The sequence below is a fragment of the Rissa tridactyla genome, chromosome 1 (assembly GCF_028500815.1).
Source record: "Rissa tridactyla isolate bRisTri1 chromosome 1, bRisTri1.patW.cur.20221130, whole genome shotgun sequence".
NCBI lineage: Eukaryota > Metazoa > Chordata > Aves > Charadriiformes > Laridae > Rissa > Rissa tridactyla.
In genome coordinates this window covers 175859141-175875032 of record NC_071466.1, presented here as the reverse complement: position 1 = coordinate 175875032, position 15892 = coordinate 175859141, and the positions used below count along the sequence as shown (strand labels likewise).

The 15892-nt window shown below is 41.3% G+C and overlaps 1 protein-coding gene across 1 annotated transcript in view; it reads right to left on the bottom strand.

The window, feature by feature from the left end:
- PAWR (pro-apoptotic WT1 regulator) overlaps positions 1–15623 on the bottom strand; it is an 83563-nt gene extending 67940 nt beyond the window's left edge. Inside the window, exon 1 of the mRNA XM_054182840.1 lies at positions 14972–15623. Within this exon, the coding sequence (XP_054038815.1) occupies positions 14972–15469 (498 nt within the window). The 5' untranslated portion in view covers positions 15470–15623. The remainder of the gene's footprint in view (positions 1–14971) is intronic.
- Between the last annotated feature and the right edge of the window lie 269 nt (positions 15624–15892).

Here is a 15892-nt window from a genome sequence, read left to right as displayed (position 1 = left end):
AATTATCCTTTGAAGCACAACATTACACACATGAAAAATTAGTATATTAATTTAAATAGCACTTTTCCACAATTTTAAATAGCACATATGAGAGCTTTTATAGGAAGGAAGAAAATGGTAATGCTAAACATGGCTGTGTAACAGAAGTTTAGCAACGCGTTTAGTACAGGTCTAGAACACAATTTGCTACAGGACCGAGCACTTCCAGGTTCCGGTCCACCTCCCACATTCCAAAATACCCAGATCTGTACTCAAAACAGACTTCATCGAAAACTTTCAATGTAAGTATGTAAGAAGTTACATGACTATTTACATAAAAGCCTACAATACTCCTAAAAAAAAAAAAAGAGAGAAAGATAAGCTTTTGACTTTCTGTTCCAGAGGCAACTCCAGTAGCTACCAGCTTCAGGAAAAATTACTGGTCCTCAAATGGCACCTCTGAAACGGTAATAGTTTGAATAACAGTACGAAGACTGGAGCAGCCATGCAAGGAATCTTCGCTGGGTTGCAGGTTACACGTGCTGAAATTGAGTTTCTACATTCTAAAGAACGTGTGCCATATAACACAGGATGAGGAGAGCTAGTCAGTTGACTAAGGTATTAGTAAGGTATTGCCAAGTACTGTTGTCTGACCAGTGATCAATATGGCTTTTGATACTTGGCTTGTTGAAAACATGAAGATTGAAGTCATGATACTATTTCAGGTTGGATTTAGACTACAAAAATTAATAAGCCCCATCAGCACAAGGGAAAAATACACACACTCAGCACCTCAATTTGTTATTAACACTCTGGGATACAGACTACAAGCACAACTGCTGCCAAACTTAGAACAACTACCTTAAAATACTTTAAAATACTAAGCCTAATAAGGCTGGCACAGTTCTGGCTTGGCAAAGCACTGCTTAATTGATCAGTAATAATAATGAATAATTCCTAGCTTAACCTGTGAAGAAACTGAGATTATATTCCACATAATTGACTAGTCTGTTCATTGCACCTTGGAAGAATTATTCAGATTAAATTAGTTCTAAGAGCTCTTGGAGAAGACTAGGAGTTCTTAGAGGTCTTTCTAAATGGCTACTCATAGAACACTGTTGTTTGAAGAGCTTTTGTGAACTTAGGTTTGTTTAATAATCTGCTTCAGGATACCAGAACATGAATAAGCTCCTAAACTTTCCAATAAAGGTCATCTTTCATAAGATCAGAAGATCTTGAAGAACATACTTATTTTTTAAATTCAGGAACATATCAAATTGAAAAGTTTCATATTCCTGGCCAGAAAAACAAATGCTCTTATAAAAAAAAAAAAAAACAGGGGGTGGGGGTGGGGGGAAAGCTGTTTTGTAAAAAAAATAAAATTAATCTAGCATAGAACTATAGAATGCTTTCAGTTGTAAGGGACCTTAAAGATCATCTTGTTCCAACCCCTCTGCCATGCACAGGGACACCTTCCCCTAGATCAGGTTGCTCAAAGGCCCATCCAGTCTGGTCTTGAACACTTCCAGGGATGGGGCATCCACAACTTCCCTGGGCAACCTGTTCCAGTGCCTCACCACCCTCACAGTAACGAATTTCTTCCTAATATTTAACGTAAATCTACCCTCTTTCATTTAAAACCGTTACCTCTCATCCTATCACCTCACTCCCTGATAAAGAGTCCCTCCCCATCTTTCCTGTAGGCCCCCTTTAGGTACTGGAAGGCTGCTGTAAGGTCTCCCCGGAGCCTTCTCTTCTCCAGGCCGAACAACCCCAACTCTCTCAGCCTGTCTTCATAGGAGAGGTACTCCAGCCCTCTGATCATCTTTGTGGGCTTCCTCTGGACTTTCTCCAACTGGTCCACGTCCTTCTTATGTTGGAGACTCCAGAGCTGGACGCAGTATTCCAGGTGCAGTCTCATGAGGGCAGAGTAGAGGGGCAGAATCTCCTCGCTCGACCTGCTGGCCATGCTTCTTTTGATGTAGCCCAGGATGCGGTTGGCTTTCTGGGCTGCAAGTGCACACTGATGGCTCATATTGAGCTTCTCGTCCACCAGCATCCCCAAGTCCTTCTCTTCAGGGCTGCTCTCAAGTCGTTTGTCATTTTGCTCAACCTGTATTTGTGCCTGGGATTGCCACGACCCAGGTGCAGGACCTTGCACTTGGCCTGGCTGAACTTCATGAGGTTTGCACAGGCCCACCTCTCAAGCCTATCCAGGTCCCTCTGGAAGGCATCCCTTCCCTCCAACCACACCACACAGCTTGGTGTCATCGGCAAAGTTGCTGGGGTTGCACTCAATCCCACTGTCCATGTCACGGACAAAGATGTTAAACAGCACCGGTCCCAGTACTGACCCCTGAGGAATGCCACAGCATAACAGTTTTCTGCTTCTTAACCTAAAAGAAGACCTTAGTATGTAAATATGTACCTAAACACTGAAGAGGAAAAAAAAACCAAACAAAAAAAACACACAAACAAAACACACAACTAACTTGTTTTTCATTTGCTAACATCTAATTTAGCATTCAGTATCAAAAACTTCTCTACCCTTTCCAATTATAAAAGATGTAGGTCAGCTTAATTTCCTTTAGTGCTGCTGGCTGGAAAGAGGAGGTAAAACAAGACAAAAAGCACTATGTAAACAATTAAGAAACTATTTTAAATCAATGACCCATTCAAGAATGAATATTGCATTTGTTTATTTTGCCACTACTTCAATCATTAGCAGCTAGCTTCTTATGTAGCCTTTATCCATGTACTATTTGTAAACACAGGAGCCTCAATTTTTACATACAAGAAAAAAAAATTTCAACAGCAATCGGCAATGCTGAAGTAGTTTTCCCCTTTCTCTCCCCAGAACAAAATATAGAAATGAAAAGACTAAATATACAAGAAAAACAAATGTTAACATTTTTAAGCTCAAGCCAACTGTTTATCTGTTAGGGCCTGTATACCTCTAGATGTTACAGCACACAGGTTTTTTATCTGAATTACTAAATGAGTAAGAGATTGGGTTTTATAACTAAAGAGGACATTACAGAAGAAAAGGTTATATGAAATACTTTGCTGTTTTGTACTTAACAACTGCATGTGGTTGGTTCAGATAATAAAATATTCATGTTTCCACTTTAAAGGTCTTCAACAAGAAACGTATTTCAAAAGTCTGCCCTTATTAAAAATTCTGATAAACTAAAATAAGCTAGTTAGTGAGGTCACCTGAACTTGGCTGCACAAGAACTTTTATGATGAGCATCCAGAACTTCTCATTGAAAGTGGTACAACAGACAGGGCCTGTATCTCAAACGAAAAAGAGCAGCATATAAAAAGTTTCTAAATCTATCTGGATGAATAACCTAGTTCCAAAAGCAAAAGCCTACAAGGGAACATGTGGTGGATGTGAACAGATCAGCAAAAAAACCCTCTCATCTTCAGATATGGTTCCACAGCAGCTTAAGCCAAGGTTTACAACAGATGAACCATCTTCCTCAACAGGTGAGCCACAAAAATCTGGAAGTTCAAGTGCTTGCACAGAGTGAGAAAAAATACCACAGTCCCCCCCACAGTAAAAAAAGAAAAAAAAAAAACCAGTTCTAAGGGATAGCAGTAGATTGATGGCTATAAGTAACAGGCTGTCAAACAAGAGCAAGAGAACAGACCAGAGATCCTGGCAAAGGAAACAAAATTAAATTAGAAAATGCCTCTTAATCATTATGACAGCCTTGCTCTAGAATACCTAGTGAAGAGGGATCATGATGTGGGGCTAACAGGTACCACACTGGGTTTTTGGAGGGAAGAGAAGAAAACTATAATAATAAAAAGGTGGCTCTTCCTATATAATGGTTCTCAGAAACATGGACTTCATTGTCTGATGATTTTTTGCACACTAACAGTTTACACAAGATCAAGGGGAGACTGAATGAGGACTTGGCAGATAAATTCATTTTAATTTCTGTCTATTTAGTAAGCTTCATCTGATGCTGCAAGTCTTCAAGATTAGAACTGCCAAGAGGCTAGAAAACTAATTTACAGCAAATACCTGATAAGATTTCTACATTTGGTTTTCCTTACTCTGTAACTGTTTATGGCCACTGTAGGAGCAGGACACGGAGCTAGGTGGCACCTTAATCAGACCCACTATAATCAGTCTTATCTTCTTAAAAGTGTACAGAGAGGAAAAATTAAGCTAGAGCTTTACAAAGAAATTAAATGTACCTTATGTGCACACAGCAGGAAGAGACTGGTCCAGATGACTGCAGGTTTCAATTGAAATCCTATGTTGGGGGATGGAACTAGATGGTCTTTAAGGTCCCTTCCAACCTAAACCATCATGCGATTCTATGTTCTACAAACACTAAACTGTTTATTGCATGGAAAAAAATCATAAAATACACACCAGTAACTACAGCAGACAAGAAGGACATGCACAGGTTCCTATGACTCAGAAAAAGAATTAGCAAGGGCAAAAAGTGCTGAGAAGAACAGTGAAAGATAGGACATCCCATCTGCTGCTTCCTTGGCTTCTGCCTGCCACTCCGGTCTCTGCTCATTGATGCATTTGGCTTAGACACATACATATACACATTTGGCTTAGACACATATATATACACACACAAACAGCAGTTATTCCACAACACTTTTCCCACATCCGAGTACTGGATGCATTCTGCCCAGGTATCCTGCTTCTGTGCCTCAGATCTCATTACAGCACCTCTTATTTCTGCTGAATGAAACACACATAGGTTGTTGCTCTACCAAAAAAACAAAAGCATCTTTTTTTCCAGTTGTCCCAGGCAGTCACGGAGTATAGAGCTGGGCTCTTTGCAGCAGTGCATAGCAGGAGACAATGGACATAAATTTAAAGGAAAGAGGCTCTGACCAAAAGAAGGGAAAACATTTGCATCATAAGGACAGTCAAGCACCGGAAGGGAAGCACCGCCTAAAGAGCCTAAAGGCTGTCTTCATCCTTGGAGGTTTTCGAGACCTGACTGGATAAAGCCTTGAGCAACCAGGTTGGATTAAAGATCTCCTGAGGTTCCTTCCAACCTTAACTGCACTTAGATTCAATGTCTACACACAGAAGACACTCAGTGCTGCCCCAGACCTTGCCTCTGCAAGTCTCTCACCTACTAAAAAGTCTCCAACTTGGAGAGACTGAAAACATTAGTTACCTATGTAGGCTTCAGATGAAGAAAATTAATGCAATCTCCTCGTCGATGAAGTACTGCATAACACATTGTGCAAAGCCCATGCCTAGCACCTATTTTTTGGTTTGTGGGTGGGAGCTAAGATAGGTAAAATTTACATTTGACACAGTGTTACTTTGTTTCTCTGAGGGTTTTCTGTTTGGTATGTTTCATTTTGGTTTTTTAAGCTTACCTTCACCCAGGGTGATGTTCTCATATTAGGCACAAAACCTGGCTACATTTAAGATGACACATGATTATTACATGGTAAGACTATACGATAGAGTTGCATATGACATTTGCAGGCCTGGAGTAAGAGACCTAAATGCTTCATCCAGTCCTTCCTAGGAATATGCAAGCAGATCAAATACAGTAAAATCTTGAAATAAAACATCAGGGTTGTGGTTTTTATTTTAATTTCCCATGACCTTGTGAAGCACGGGAAATAGCCATCCACCTACGGCCTTCCAATTGGAAAGTCTTTAAATACACAAGTCCAACTTAAAAAAGAAAAAAGTCATAGAGAAACACACACATGAGTTTGCATCTGTGTAATGAATGCAAACCAGATAAAGATAGTTTTAAGAGATCAGTACAAACTTACGTGGAACTGAACACTTAACAGTGACCTTTTCAAAAGTGCCCTGTACATTTCGAGCTACAGAAGGATTTAGAAAACAACTATGCTCCAGAGATGCAATGAAGAAAGAAGCATGAGAAGTTTGTGACAATAGATATTTTGCATATTAATTCATATTATATTTAATTTAAAGTTGGGGTGAGATTGGTTTTAACCTTTCCTAGTGAAAAAGGAATCTATTTCCCCCCAGCTCTACTGGGATATACAGAAATATATATACAGATACCATGTTTTTGGCACAGAAAATTTTATTTAAGCAGCACAGATAGGTCTGCCTAAATTCAGCTGCCATCGGAGATGCACAAATATTCAAGTCCCATAAAGCAAAACTGAAATAGGGTAAGCTATAGTCTGCCAGGCATAACAGTCAAGAGTTGGATGGTTTTTAGGGGGATGGTTTTTTGCTTCTCTCACATAGGAGGTGGAGGGTTATTTGTTTTGAGAGGTTTTGTGGTTTGGGGTTTTTTTAGCTTGCTTCTTTTGAAAGTAGCACATCTGGGATATAGTATATTCAAAGCACAAACAGCCTGCTGGAAAGTTATAATCCAAGTCTGGAGAAATTACAAAATAATTCACAAGGCTTCTGGTAATTTATGAATGACTGCGGAAATTAATCCATTCATGGTATTCGCTCTCCCGTATCCTCAGAGAAAGTTACATCTGTGAAACTCAGTGGAGAAGGGTTGTATTTTTTACTTTTTTCCATTTTTTTAATTAGTAATAATTTATGAAAGTAGTGCTCACAAAAGAAATTGTTATAAGGACATAAATCCCAAAGATATCACACACCCCAGTCTAGGCACAAATCTCTCACTTTTTTTTATTAAAAATGCCCTCCTCTCCCTTTTTCGAGGGGGTATTCTTCAGCCTACTGAACCTACATTAGAAAAATAAAAAATTAATCATAGACTAATTTACTTTTAGCTTTGGAAATTAGGAACTAGAATCAGCACAGTTTCACTAGAAAGAATCAAACCAAAGTTAAAATGGGGTAGTCCAAAATGCATAGTCTATATTTTTTTTCCTTCTAGTACAGAAATAAAGACAAAAGTCTAATTTTATCCTACAATATATTTTGTATTTCATCATTTATTCCAATCATCTCCTTCCTGATGTGTTCAATAAATGAGTGTCCCAGTTATTAGTTCTAAATATTCTGATTTAGGATGAATCAGGATCCCCAAAATCATGAAGGCATTTTGGAGACAAAATTCCAAATGTTGAGGTTTTAGATGCAGCAGCTTTGGAGTGCTTCTCCATTTATCCTTTCATTTGTTCAACCTTCAGGGTATACTCATTAAACTATTATTTCCTCCACAGCTGTGAATATTAGAACTTACTTTTAAAAACACTATTACAAATACCTGAGATTGCTATTTAAACCCATTACCTTCAGATGACAGTTCTAAATCAATGTAACGAGAGATGAGATAACAAAGGCGGATTCAACTGGAGAATGAAGCCAAAGCACCGACTCATTATTCATCATTCAAGGTAGTTTCATTAAAATATGCTAAAGTTTTAGGGGTTTATAATATTGTTTACATGTTAATATTAAATATCAAAATACCACGAGTTTTCCACAGAAAATCTATTTTAGTATTACTCTTCCAAGGTATTAATAGCCTTATGTACCTGAGACAGTACAAGAGAGCAACAGGATGGACTGACCTCTTGCTATCTTTCAAACTACTTATTCTTTTGTCCTACTGCCTTGAAAAAAGCAAAAGTTTTCCAGCACTTCCACTACCAAAAAGAAACAAGAAAATCCTAAACAATTTCTCTCACATCGACTGCTTTAATGATTCAGCTATATTAGTGTACACAACTCTCGAATTAGGGTTTTCTACACCAGCAGAAATTCCAGAAACTTTGAAAGTTTCCTTTAAAGGTGAAGAAGGGCCTTTGACTTGGTCTTCCTGGAGTAACTTTAAAGCCAAGCTGGTTAAATATGGCCCACAAAAGTGTACTATTAGGTGGCGGAAAACTGGCCGCATCTTCAAGATCAAAAGGTTGAAATAAACTTCAACTGGCAGCCAGTAAAGTGGCATCCCTCAGGGGCTGATATTAGTGACAATAATACCTAACACCTTAATTAACAACCTGAACAATGGGATGGAAGGTACTCTAAGCAAGTTTGTGGCTGACACCAAACCGGTAGGGACAGGTTGAGAGGCTGGAAGGCAGAGCTGCTATTTAGACCAGCCTCCACAGGCTACTAGACAAGACCATAAGCAATCTGATCAAAACTGGCCCCACTTTGAGCAGGAGATTAGACCAGATGACTTCTTCAGAGATGCCTTCCAATCTATATTACTGTTATGATTCTTTTCCTATTACAGTGTAACGTATTACACGTCAATGCTGAAAAATCTTCAGTACCTAGCTTTAAACGCATGATCAGACCCAGGGGCAGGTTGTCTGTATCTCTCTCGTGATGAGGTTTCAGCTACAGTATAGCCTTGCAATATTATTATTCATATTTAGGATAAGAGTTTAAATCTCTTGAAATTAACTTGAAGTTATTATTTTCACATTTATATGTCTCAGCCACTAGATTCAAATAGCCAAAGCAGCAGAAGTTTCTTTTTGATTTGTAGGAAACCATCAACCTATCATTTAAGTGAACTTTTCCAACTTGAGGATTAGATTAAAGCATTTTTATAGAACAACAATAATTAAACATTTTCAGAGCAATTACTGTCACAGTGAAGCTACACACAACTTTTGAAAAAACTGCCAGATGAGTAATTTTTAGCAATACTTAGAAGCATGTTCAATTCAGTGCAATAATTGGTCATATGAACACTTCTCTCCCTGTGCTTTTCAATGAGACTGAAGCCACCCGATTTCCACCAGAAAGCAAGATGCTTCATATATTTCAGCATAGAAGTAGACAAGCGTACAGCTGACAGACTCTTTTTACTCTTTGCCCTACAGCATTTTTTTCCAGATTATCTTGCCTTTTAAGTAAGCTTTAGGAACAAACCATGATGGGATAGACAGTGTTTCAGTCTTCAGTACTTGAGAAATAGCCTAGAAAGAGCACAAAGGATTATTTATCTTCAGTCAACCAACATCTACATTTATTTAAGGTTATTGGCTACATGACAGACTGGCAAGAAAAGGCAGTACTGGCAAGGCTGAACATTAACAAGCTTTCAACCACCAATTACAACCTAAACTAAATACTTTTCTTACTTGCTGTAGAATTCAGTACTCAACAGAAGAGGAAAAACTTTACTTACATTGCATTTATTTTCCACCTAATAACCGTATCATTTCATATGATTCACCCCAAAACAGAAGAGTGAAAAAAACCCAACTGTACAATAATGTTTTCCAATTACACCTAACTATTAAAAGATCATTTTAAAAACTAACCTTTCCACTTAGAGATAAATGCAAACTCTAAAGAATTTAGAGGGAACATTAACAGCTTCTGATAATTCTCCGTCACTGTCCTTCCCATTCCAGTAGGAACGAGTGCTGAACTAAAAAGAACTAAGTGCGTAAAAAAAAAATCGGTACTTTTTGGTTGAGTCTTGTGAATTGCAGCTGTAGGTACTGGTCTATAATCTGCTTCTCTATGAAAACAGCCTTATTAAATTGAGCAAGAATAAAGTTATCCATATCACCTCTTAAAAAGAAATTATACTACTTGCATATTTATTTTCCACTGGAAAACTACTGTACTCCCTAGCCTTATTCCAAAACAGTGCTATCCTAGGGCATAGAGACCCCAGGTTTGGAAGAAGCTTCTACAAGGGTTCTGGAATTGAAAATAAACTTAGAAATCTAGAAAGTTATGTGATTTATTTGACCAATTATCTCCCTTACCTTGCTAATTGTCAGAATATTAAAGCATATTGTTAAACAGGGGCGGGTGGGGGCGTTAAAAAAGAAGAGGCATATAAGTTTATCATGTGCTAAAAAAGATGGAAAGAAAAAAAGAATATGCCCTTGAACAGGTATTGCCCAGAGGCAAAAAAATCAGAATTTACAAAGGCATCAACAGCAAAACAGACTGGATGTAAACAATCTCGATAAGATTCTTCTACCAGACTCTGAGAATGCTTATATTGCTTCTTTCACCCTGCCAGATCTGCAGGAAGATCTATAAATGCAACCACAATAAGATGAATGTATTCACTAGACAAAGCAAACAGGAGGATGGCCTAACATATCATGAATGGTCATCCAGGTCAAATAAACACATTTCAGACTTCCAGCATAACACTAAAACCTCTGCATGGATGGTAAGGGTATCAGTAGTCAGAAATAGGTGTTTTGGGTTGGGTTTTTTTTTTCCAATATTTTGAACAAACACTTATTGAGACTTTTTTCCCCCCCAAAAGAAGCCGTTTTACCAGAAAATGCACAGGTATGTTAGACAATGCAAAGACACTCCCTCATTAATATGAAGAAATGGCTAGAACTTCTCTTTCATTTAACATAATCTGTAGGTAATCACTAGGGAAGATACTGCTGAAGGCAAACTTCTGGTCAAAAGAGCCCAACCACTAGAACAGGATTCTACTCCTCTCTCTAGTTTCCAGCCATTCAGAGAAGGATTTCAACTACTTTACAACATACCCGGTAATTGCTATGCTTGACACATTTGGCATTTGAAGTTTCCTTAAGTTTTTCCAACTGGAACGCAGCAACATTCTGTCAGTACACAATTTAGCATGCTGGACTACTCCAGTAGCAGGAACTTTCCCCATGGAAAGAGCTCATTGCTCTCTGCTTACTTACAATGCTGCTGTTTGGTATAACACCGACCAAGCACCACACAGGCAGTGCCTTCTGAAGAGGCAGGCAGACTCCTGGCAGCAAGCCAACAGCGTGGTTTCAACAAACCATACCCTTATTGCTGTTAATAAGAAGACAAGAGCTGAACACAGACTGGCTGAACATCCTATGCAGATTCCACGTTTGAATCACTTCTACCTTCTACTCTCTTAGTATCTCCGGTATTTCCCATGAACAGGTCAGGAGACTGTTGTGTCTCGAGTTTGGCAGCTTCACGTGCAAAATACACAGATCCGAGTTCTTTACACCATTTTAAATCATTCATCACCCTGTTATTAACAGAAGAACACTTCTGAATTTAGATGACTTCCACCTGGTTAGGTGAAAATGTAAACTTTGTCTATAAGCGTACATTAAATAAAACCCAGCTATCCAACTGTCCTTCCTCGATGGACCAAGATTTTGATGATATATATACACCTTTTCTAAAAAGGCAACCACAAAAACAGTTGTCATTCTCCTGGTTAGGGTTCAGAAAAAACTTACCCACAGAGCTATGCCAGCAGAATCCTCCAGTGTAAACAGTTACAAAAGTAAAGCTGCACTTTCACCAGTGCAGCTTGTTTTGCTTGGAGCAGGACAGAAGAATTACTGTAACAATACAAAACATAACTCTCATCCTATATGTGGGTCCTCACAAAGCACCGTCAGTGCAGCATAACGGAAACTCTGTGTGTTTCTTGGATAGATACTAGCACAGCTGTTGAGTAGAAAAATGTTACAAATAAACTTCACACCTGCATCAGGTAAATACCTGCAAACTGACAAACGCTTTCTAACATGGCTAAAAATGGTTATAATGCTTAATATTTAAAAAAGGACATTTATGTAGTAATGATAATTAGATACAATTTAGTTACTTTTCACAACCTGAAGAACTGTTACGAGGCAACAAAACCCACATCCCACAGCACTTAATATTTAGAGTGAAATCGACTTTTAAGATTCAACAAGCTATCAGGAAACTACTTCGCAACCACTGAGAGGGAAAAAATCTGCAAGTATTTCAGAAGCCATTTTCAAAAGCCACCATTACTTAGATAAGCACTAGTGCTGAGAAGATAAAAAACAGACTTGTACAGCAATGGCCTATAGTCAGACTGACACAAAGTGTCACCACTACTCCCAACCTGTCACCATCGGTTTTCACAGCTTCCCCTACAGTTTCTGTTCTCCACCAACTTCAATACAAAACATATTTAAGACACAGAACTCTTTAAGACCTAGCTCTATTGCCTTTCTATTGAACAGAACAGAAATTAATCATTAATGAATAACGATCTGCTAACATTTTTCATGGCTATTTCAAGATAACTGAAACAACGCAAACTTTTACTTTCTTTATTCCACCACCTTTCATATAATTAAATTCTCTAGCTGCACTGCAAATGAAATTAGAGCCTACTTCTTTGGATTAAAAACTGTTTTTGTATTCTGTTTTGGGCAAAGAAGCTTCTAGGCGCTATGTATCTTCTGTGAGTGCATTTTGTTGACAGTTACCCAGAATCTCCTCTTAACATTGTTCTCCACCACAGCAGCATGCTGATCATAAAAGGAAGATGTTTAGCATAAAATGGCAACTCCATTCTAGAGAAAGACTATTTCCTTGAAAAACAAGACAATAAAACACCCCGTACATCTCTAAAGAGAAGGTCTCCTGAAGAGTAATTTTAAAATATACACCACTCAGAGCTATGAGTGCTAAGTGGTTAAATTCAGTGTGTACTGCTACCAAGTCACCATGGCTGGAGCACCTATGAAGACAGGCTGAGAGTTGGGGTTGTTCAGCCTGGAGAAGAGAAGGCTCTGGGAAACCCTTACAGCAGCCTTCCAGGACCTCAAGGAAACATGGGGAGGGACTCTTTATCAGGAAATGTAGCAATAGGATGAGGTGTAACAATTTTAAACTGGAAGAGGATAGATTTAGATTAGATATTAAGAAGAAATTCTTTACTGTGAGGGTGGTGAGGCACTGGAACAGGTTGCTCAGAGAGGTGGTGGATGCCCCATCCCTGGAAGTGTTCAAGGTTAGGTTGGATGGAGCTTTGAGCAGCCTGGTCTAGCAGAAAGTGGCCCTGCCCGTGGCAGGGGGTGGCTGGAACAAGATGATCTTCAAGGTCCCTTCCAACCCAAACCATTCTATGATTCTGTAGAATGGTAAAGCTATACATGGCATCTAATGAGAAAGACAGCAAGATTTTGTAGATTTTGAACTTGATTACTCCAACAAGTCATCATTTACATCACAGCCTACTTTTGCCCGAGAACTTCAACTGACCATGTTGAATCAGTGCTTTAGAATATTTTCTCATGAATGAATAGGTACATGAAAACAACAGGTACATGAAAACATAGGTACAAGTAAACACTCTGCAAAACATTCATTGGTGAGTAGTTACTCACATTTGACACTGGACAGTTGTTGAAGCTGTTCACCATCAGGAATGATCTAGTGTTCCCTAGTTAAATAATTCTTAGGAATGCATGTGCTAATGATTAAAAACATTTAAGAAATGTGAAATACTGAAAAGAGATAGCTTTGCGTAAGTATGTGCCAGTCAAAAATGCAACACCTACTACTAACAAGTTTCCCCAATAACACTGTACAACAGGTACCTATGTTTATTAAAATTTGACCCCAAAAATATGATGGAATGCTTAATCACTAGTTACAGAAGCAATCAGTATAAAGATACAAGAAGTTTCCAAGAAGTGCCAACACATGGTGACAGGCAGCAAAGTTATTAGGCCCTCAGAAATATGGGAATGGGCAAGAACTTGCTTCTCAATGCCTAAATACAGGCGTTAACCTTAGTAAATAAGCCACCCTTAACAATGCAGCAGAAACTACAGTAGCAAATTCACACATAAGATCCTAGTGGCTGCTGAACAAGGAATGTGTTTTCCTGGAAGGCAAAGCATATTTTGAGCGATACTTTAACAAAACAAGCAAAAACCCCAACCACCACTGAACCCACCAAACTAGCAAACCCCAAACCACACCACCCAAAAACCACCAAAGGAACAGTAGTTCAGAAAACCAGTTCAAAGAACCAGGGCACTAGTCTCTAAGAGTGAAGAGACTCACCAGAGTGACTGCAGAGGCGCCTCTAAAATATGATGTTGTACGCTGCGTGCTGCAATGTGCAAAACCATTATTAACTGGGCTAGGACTAGCTTACTTAGGGAAGATACAGCATTTTAAGAGTTCCTATAGAAGCACAGGGGGCAGGTATTTAGCGGGCTTTGTATAAAACAAACCAACCACAGCCTAGGAAGCCTGTACGCTCTGAAGCCAGAGAATTAAAGAACTCACTTGTACTCCTCGCTTTCCAAAGCAAGAATATTGAAGACCTATGCCAAACACCTCAAACTAAAGACTATGCAAACAATTATTCTCAAAACACACAACTATAAAGATTTCCACTTCTCCTAAAACTCATTCCTCACCTTCTAATACCTTCTCACACAAAAGTGTCTGCTGTGAAAGTGCCTACCATGGCACAAAGAAAATTATTAGTGACGTCAGGTATGGAGAACATGATTTCATCTTCTTCTGCTGCTTTAGAAACAAATATCTTACTTTTCACTGTTATTTTAATAATCTATAACCTTAACCAACAGAAGAACCACGAGTTTTTTCTGCAGTGATGGTGGTCAGCGTCATTAGTGCAAAACTGTAGACTAAAATCCATCTTTGTTCAAAGTTTCCTGTGGCCTTTCTTATAACTGCAAAAAAGCTAAAAAACTTAGTTATCATTCTTGTGAATTCCTCCAGGAGTATTATAAATCAATGCCAGATTTTTATACTAGTAGCAAACCACAGAGGACAGTGGTGTTGGCTGATAAAAATATCTTCCTCTGCCTTCAAAAAAATGCTCTTTTAAACCACTACATTTTTTCCAGTGCAGGAAATTCTTTTGGGTTCTAAACTGAATAATATTTACACCTGAACATCTATTGAGAGCTGATAAATCAGTTTTCTTTCATTACTATTGTTTTGGCCATACTTTAAACAGGCACGTGTCTCGGTTTGATCTTCCAAAACCCCCGGAACTTACCCTCTGCCAGCGAGAGGACATTAAAAAAAAAATAAAAAAAATCACAGGTCGTGACAGGTCTAGTTTATTTAGAGTAAACGGCACCTCCTCTGTTTGGATGCCGCACGGTAAGGACCACAGGATAACCCCAGGCTGCGTGCAGGCCTCCTGAAGCAGAAGAGCGGTGTGGGGAGAAGGCTCCACCACCGCGGCTGGCCCATGCCACGAGCGAGACGCGCTGGGGACAACCGCACCGGCGGGCAGGGCGGCCGCCCCCGCGGGACCGAGACACCCCCCCCCCGCCCCGGGCTCACCTCGGCGGCCGGGATGTTCACCACACCTGTCGACCTCCTCTTCTCCCTCAGCTTCCTCTTCTCGATCTGCCCCTTCCCCTTCCTGGCGCTGGGGCCCGAGCTCTTTCCCTTGGCGGCCAGCTTCTCCTCGCCCTCGGGGGAGCCCGGCGCGGCGGCGGGAGGGGGCCTGGCGGCAGGTTCAGACCCCCGCACCCCGGCGAGGGCCGGCGGCGGCGGCTCCTTTGCGGGGGCAGCCCGGCTGGAGAGGCTGAGGCAGTTGAGGGCCCCGCCGGCGGGGGGCGCCGGGCGGTCGGCCGGGGGCGCCGGGCCACCGGGGGGCAGGTTGTTGTTCAGCTCGGCGGAGGAGGCGGCCCCCCCGGGCCTGGACTCTCCCCCGGCTGCAGCCCCCGCTGGGGCCGCCGGTGCCTGCTTCGCCCGCATCTTCTCCCGCTTGGCTTTCCACTCCTCCAGAAAGTCCGTGGTGCTGCCCCCGGCGCTGCGGTAGCCGCCGGTCGCCATGTTCCCGGCGGGCTGGACGGCGAGAGCGCCCCACCAGCACCTCTGCCGCCGCCCGCCCTGAGGCGGCTCCGCTGCCGCCCGGAGAGGAGAGGTCCCGGCGGGGCGGGCGGGAGAGACGGGGGCGGGGAGAGAGACTCGGAGAAGCACAAACACCCTGGAGAGAAACAAAAGGGGAGAGGTGAATCGTCCCGCAGCGCTCCCCGTCCCGCCACCCCGCCAGCTCCCCAGGAAGCCCCCCCCAGCCCCGGGGGGACGGGTCTCCATCACCCCCGGACTGCCGCCGCTCGGACCGCCCCCCCGGCGGCGGCTCCCCTCACCCCTCAGCGCGGTGCCCGCCTCCCCCTCACCGGCGCCCCGACGCCCACCCGCCCGCCGCGGCCACGACGCCCGCGAAGCGCCGTCCCTCGCCCCCGGGGCCGGAGC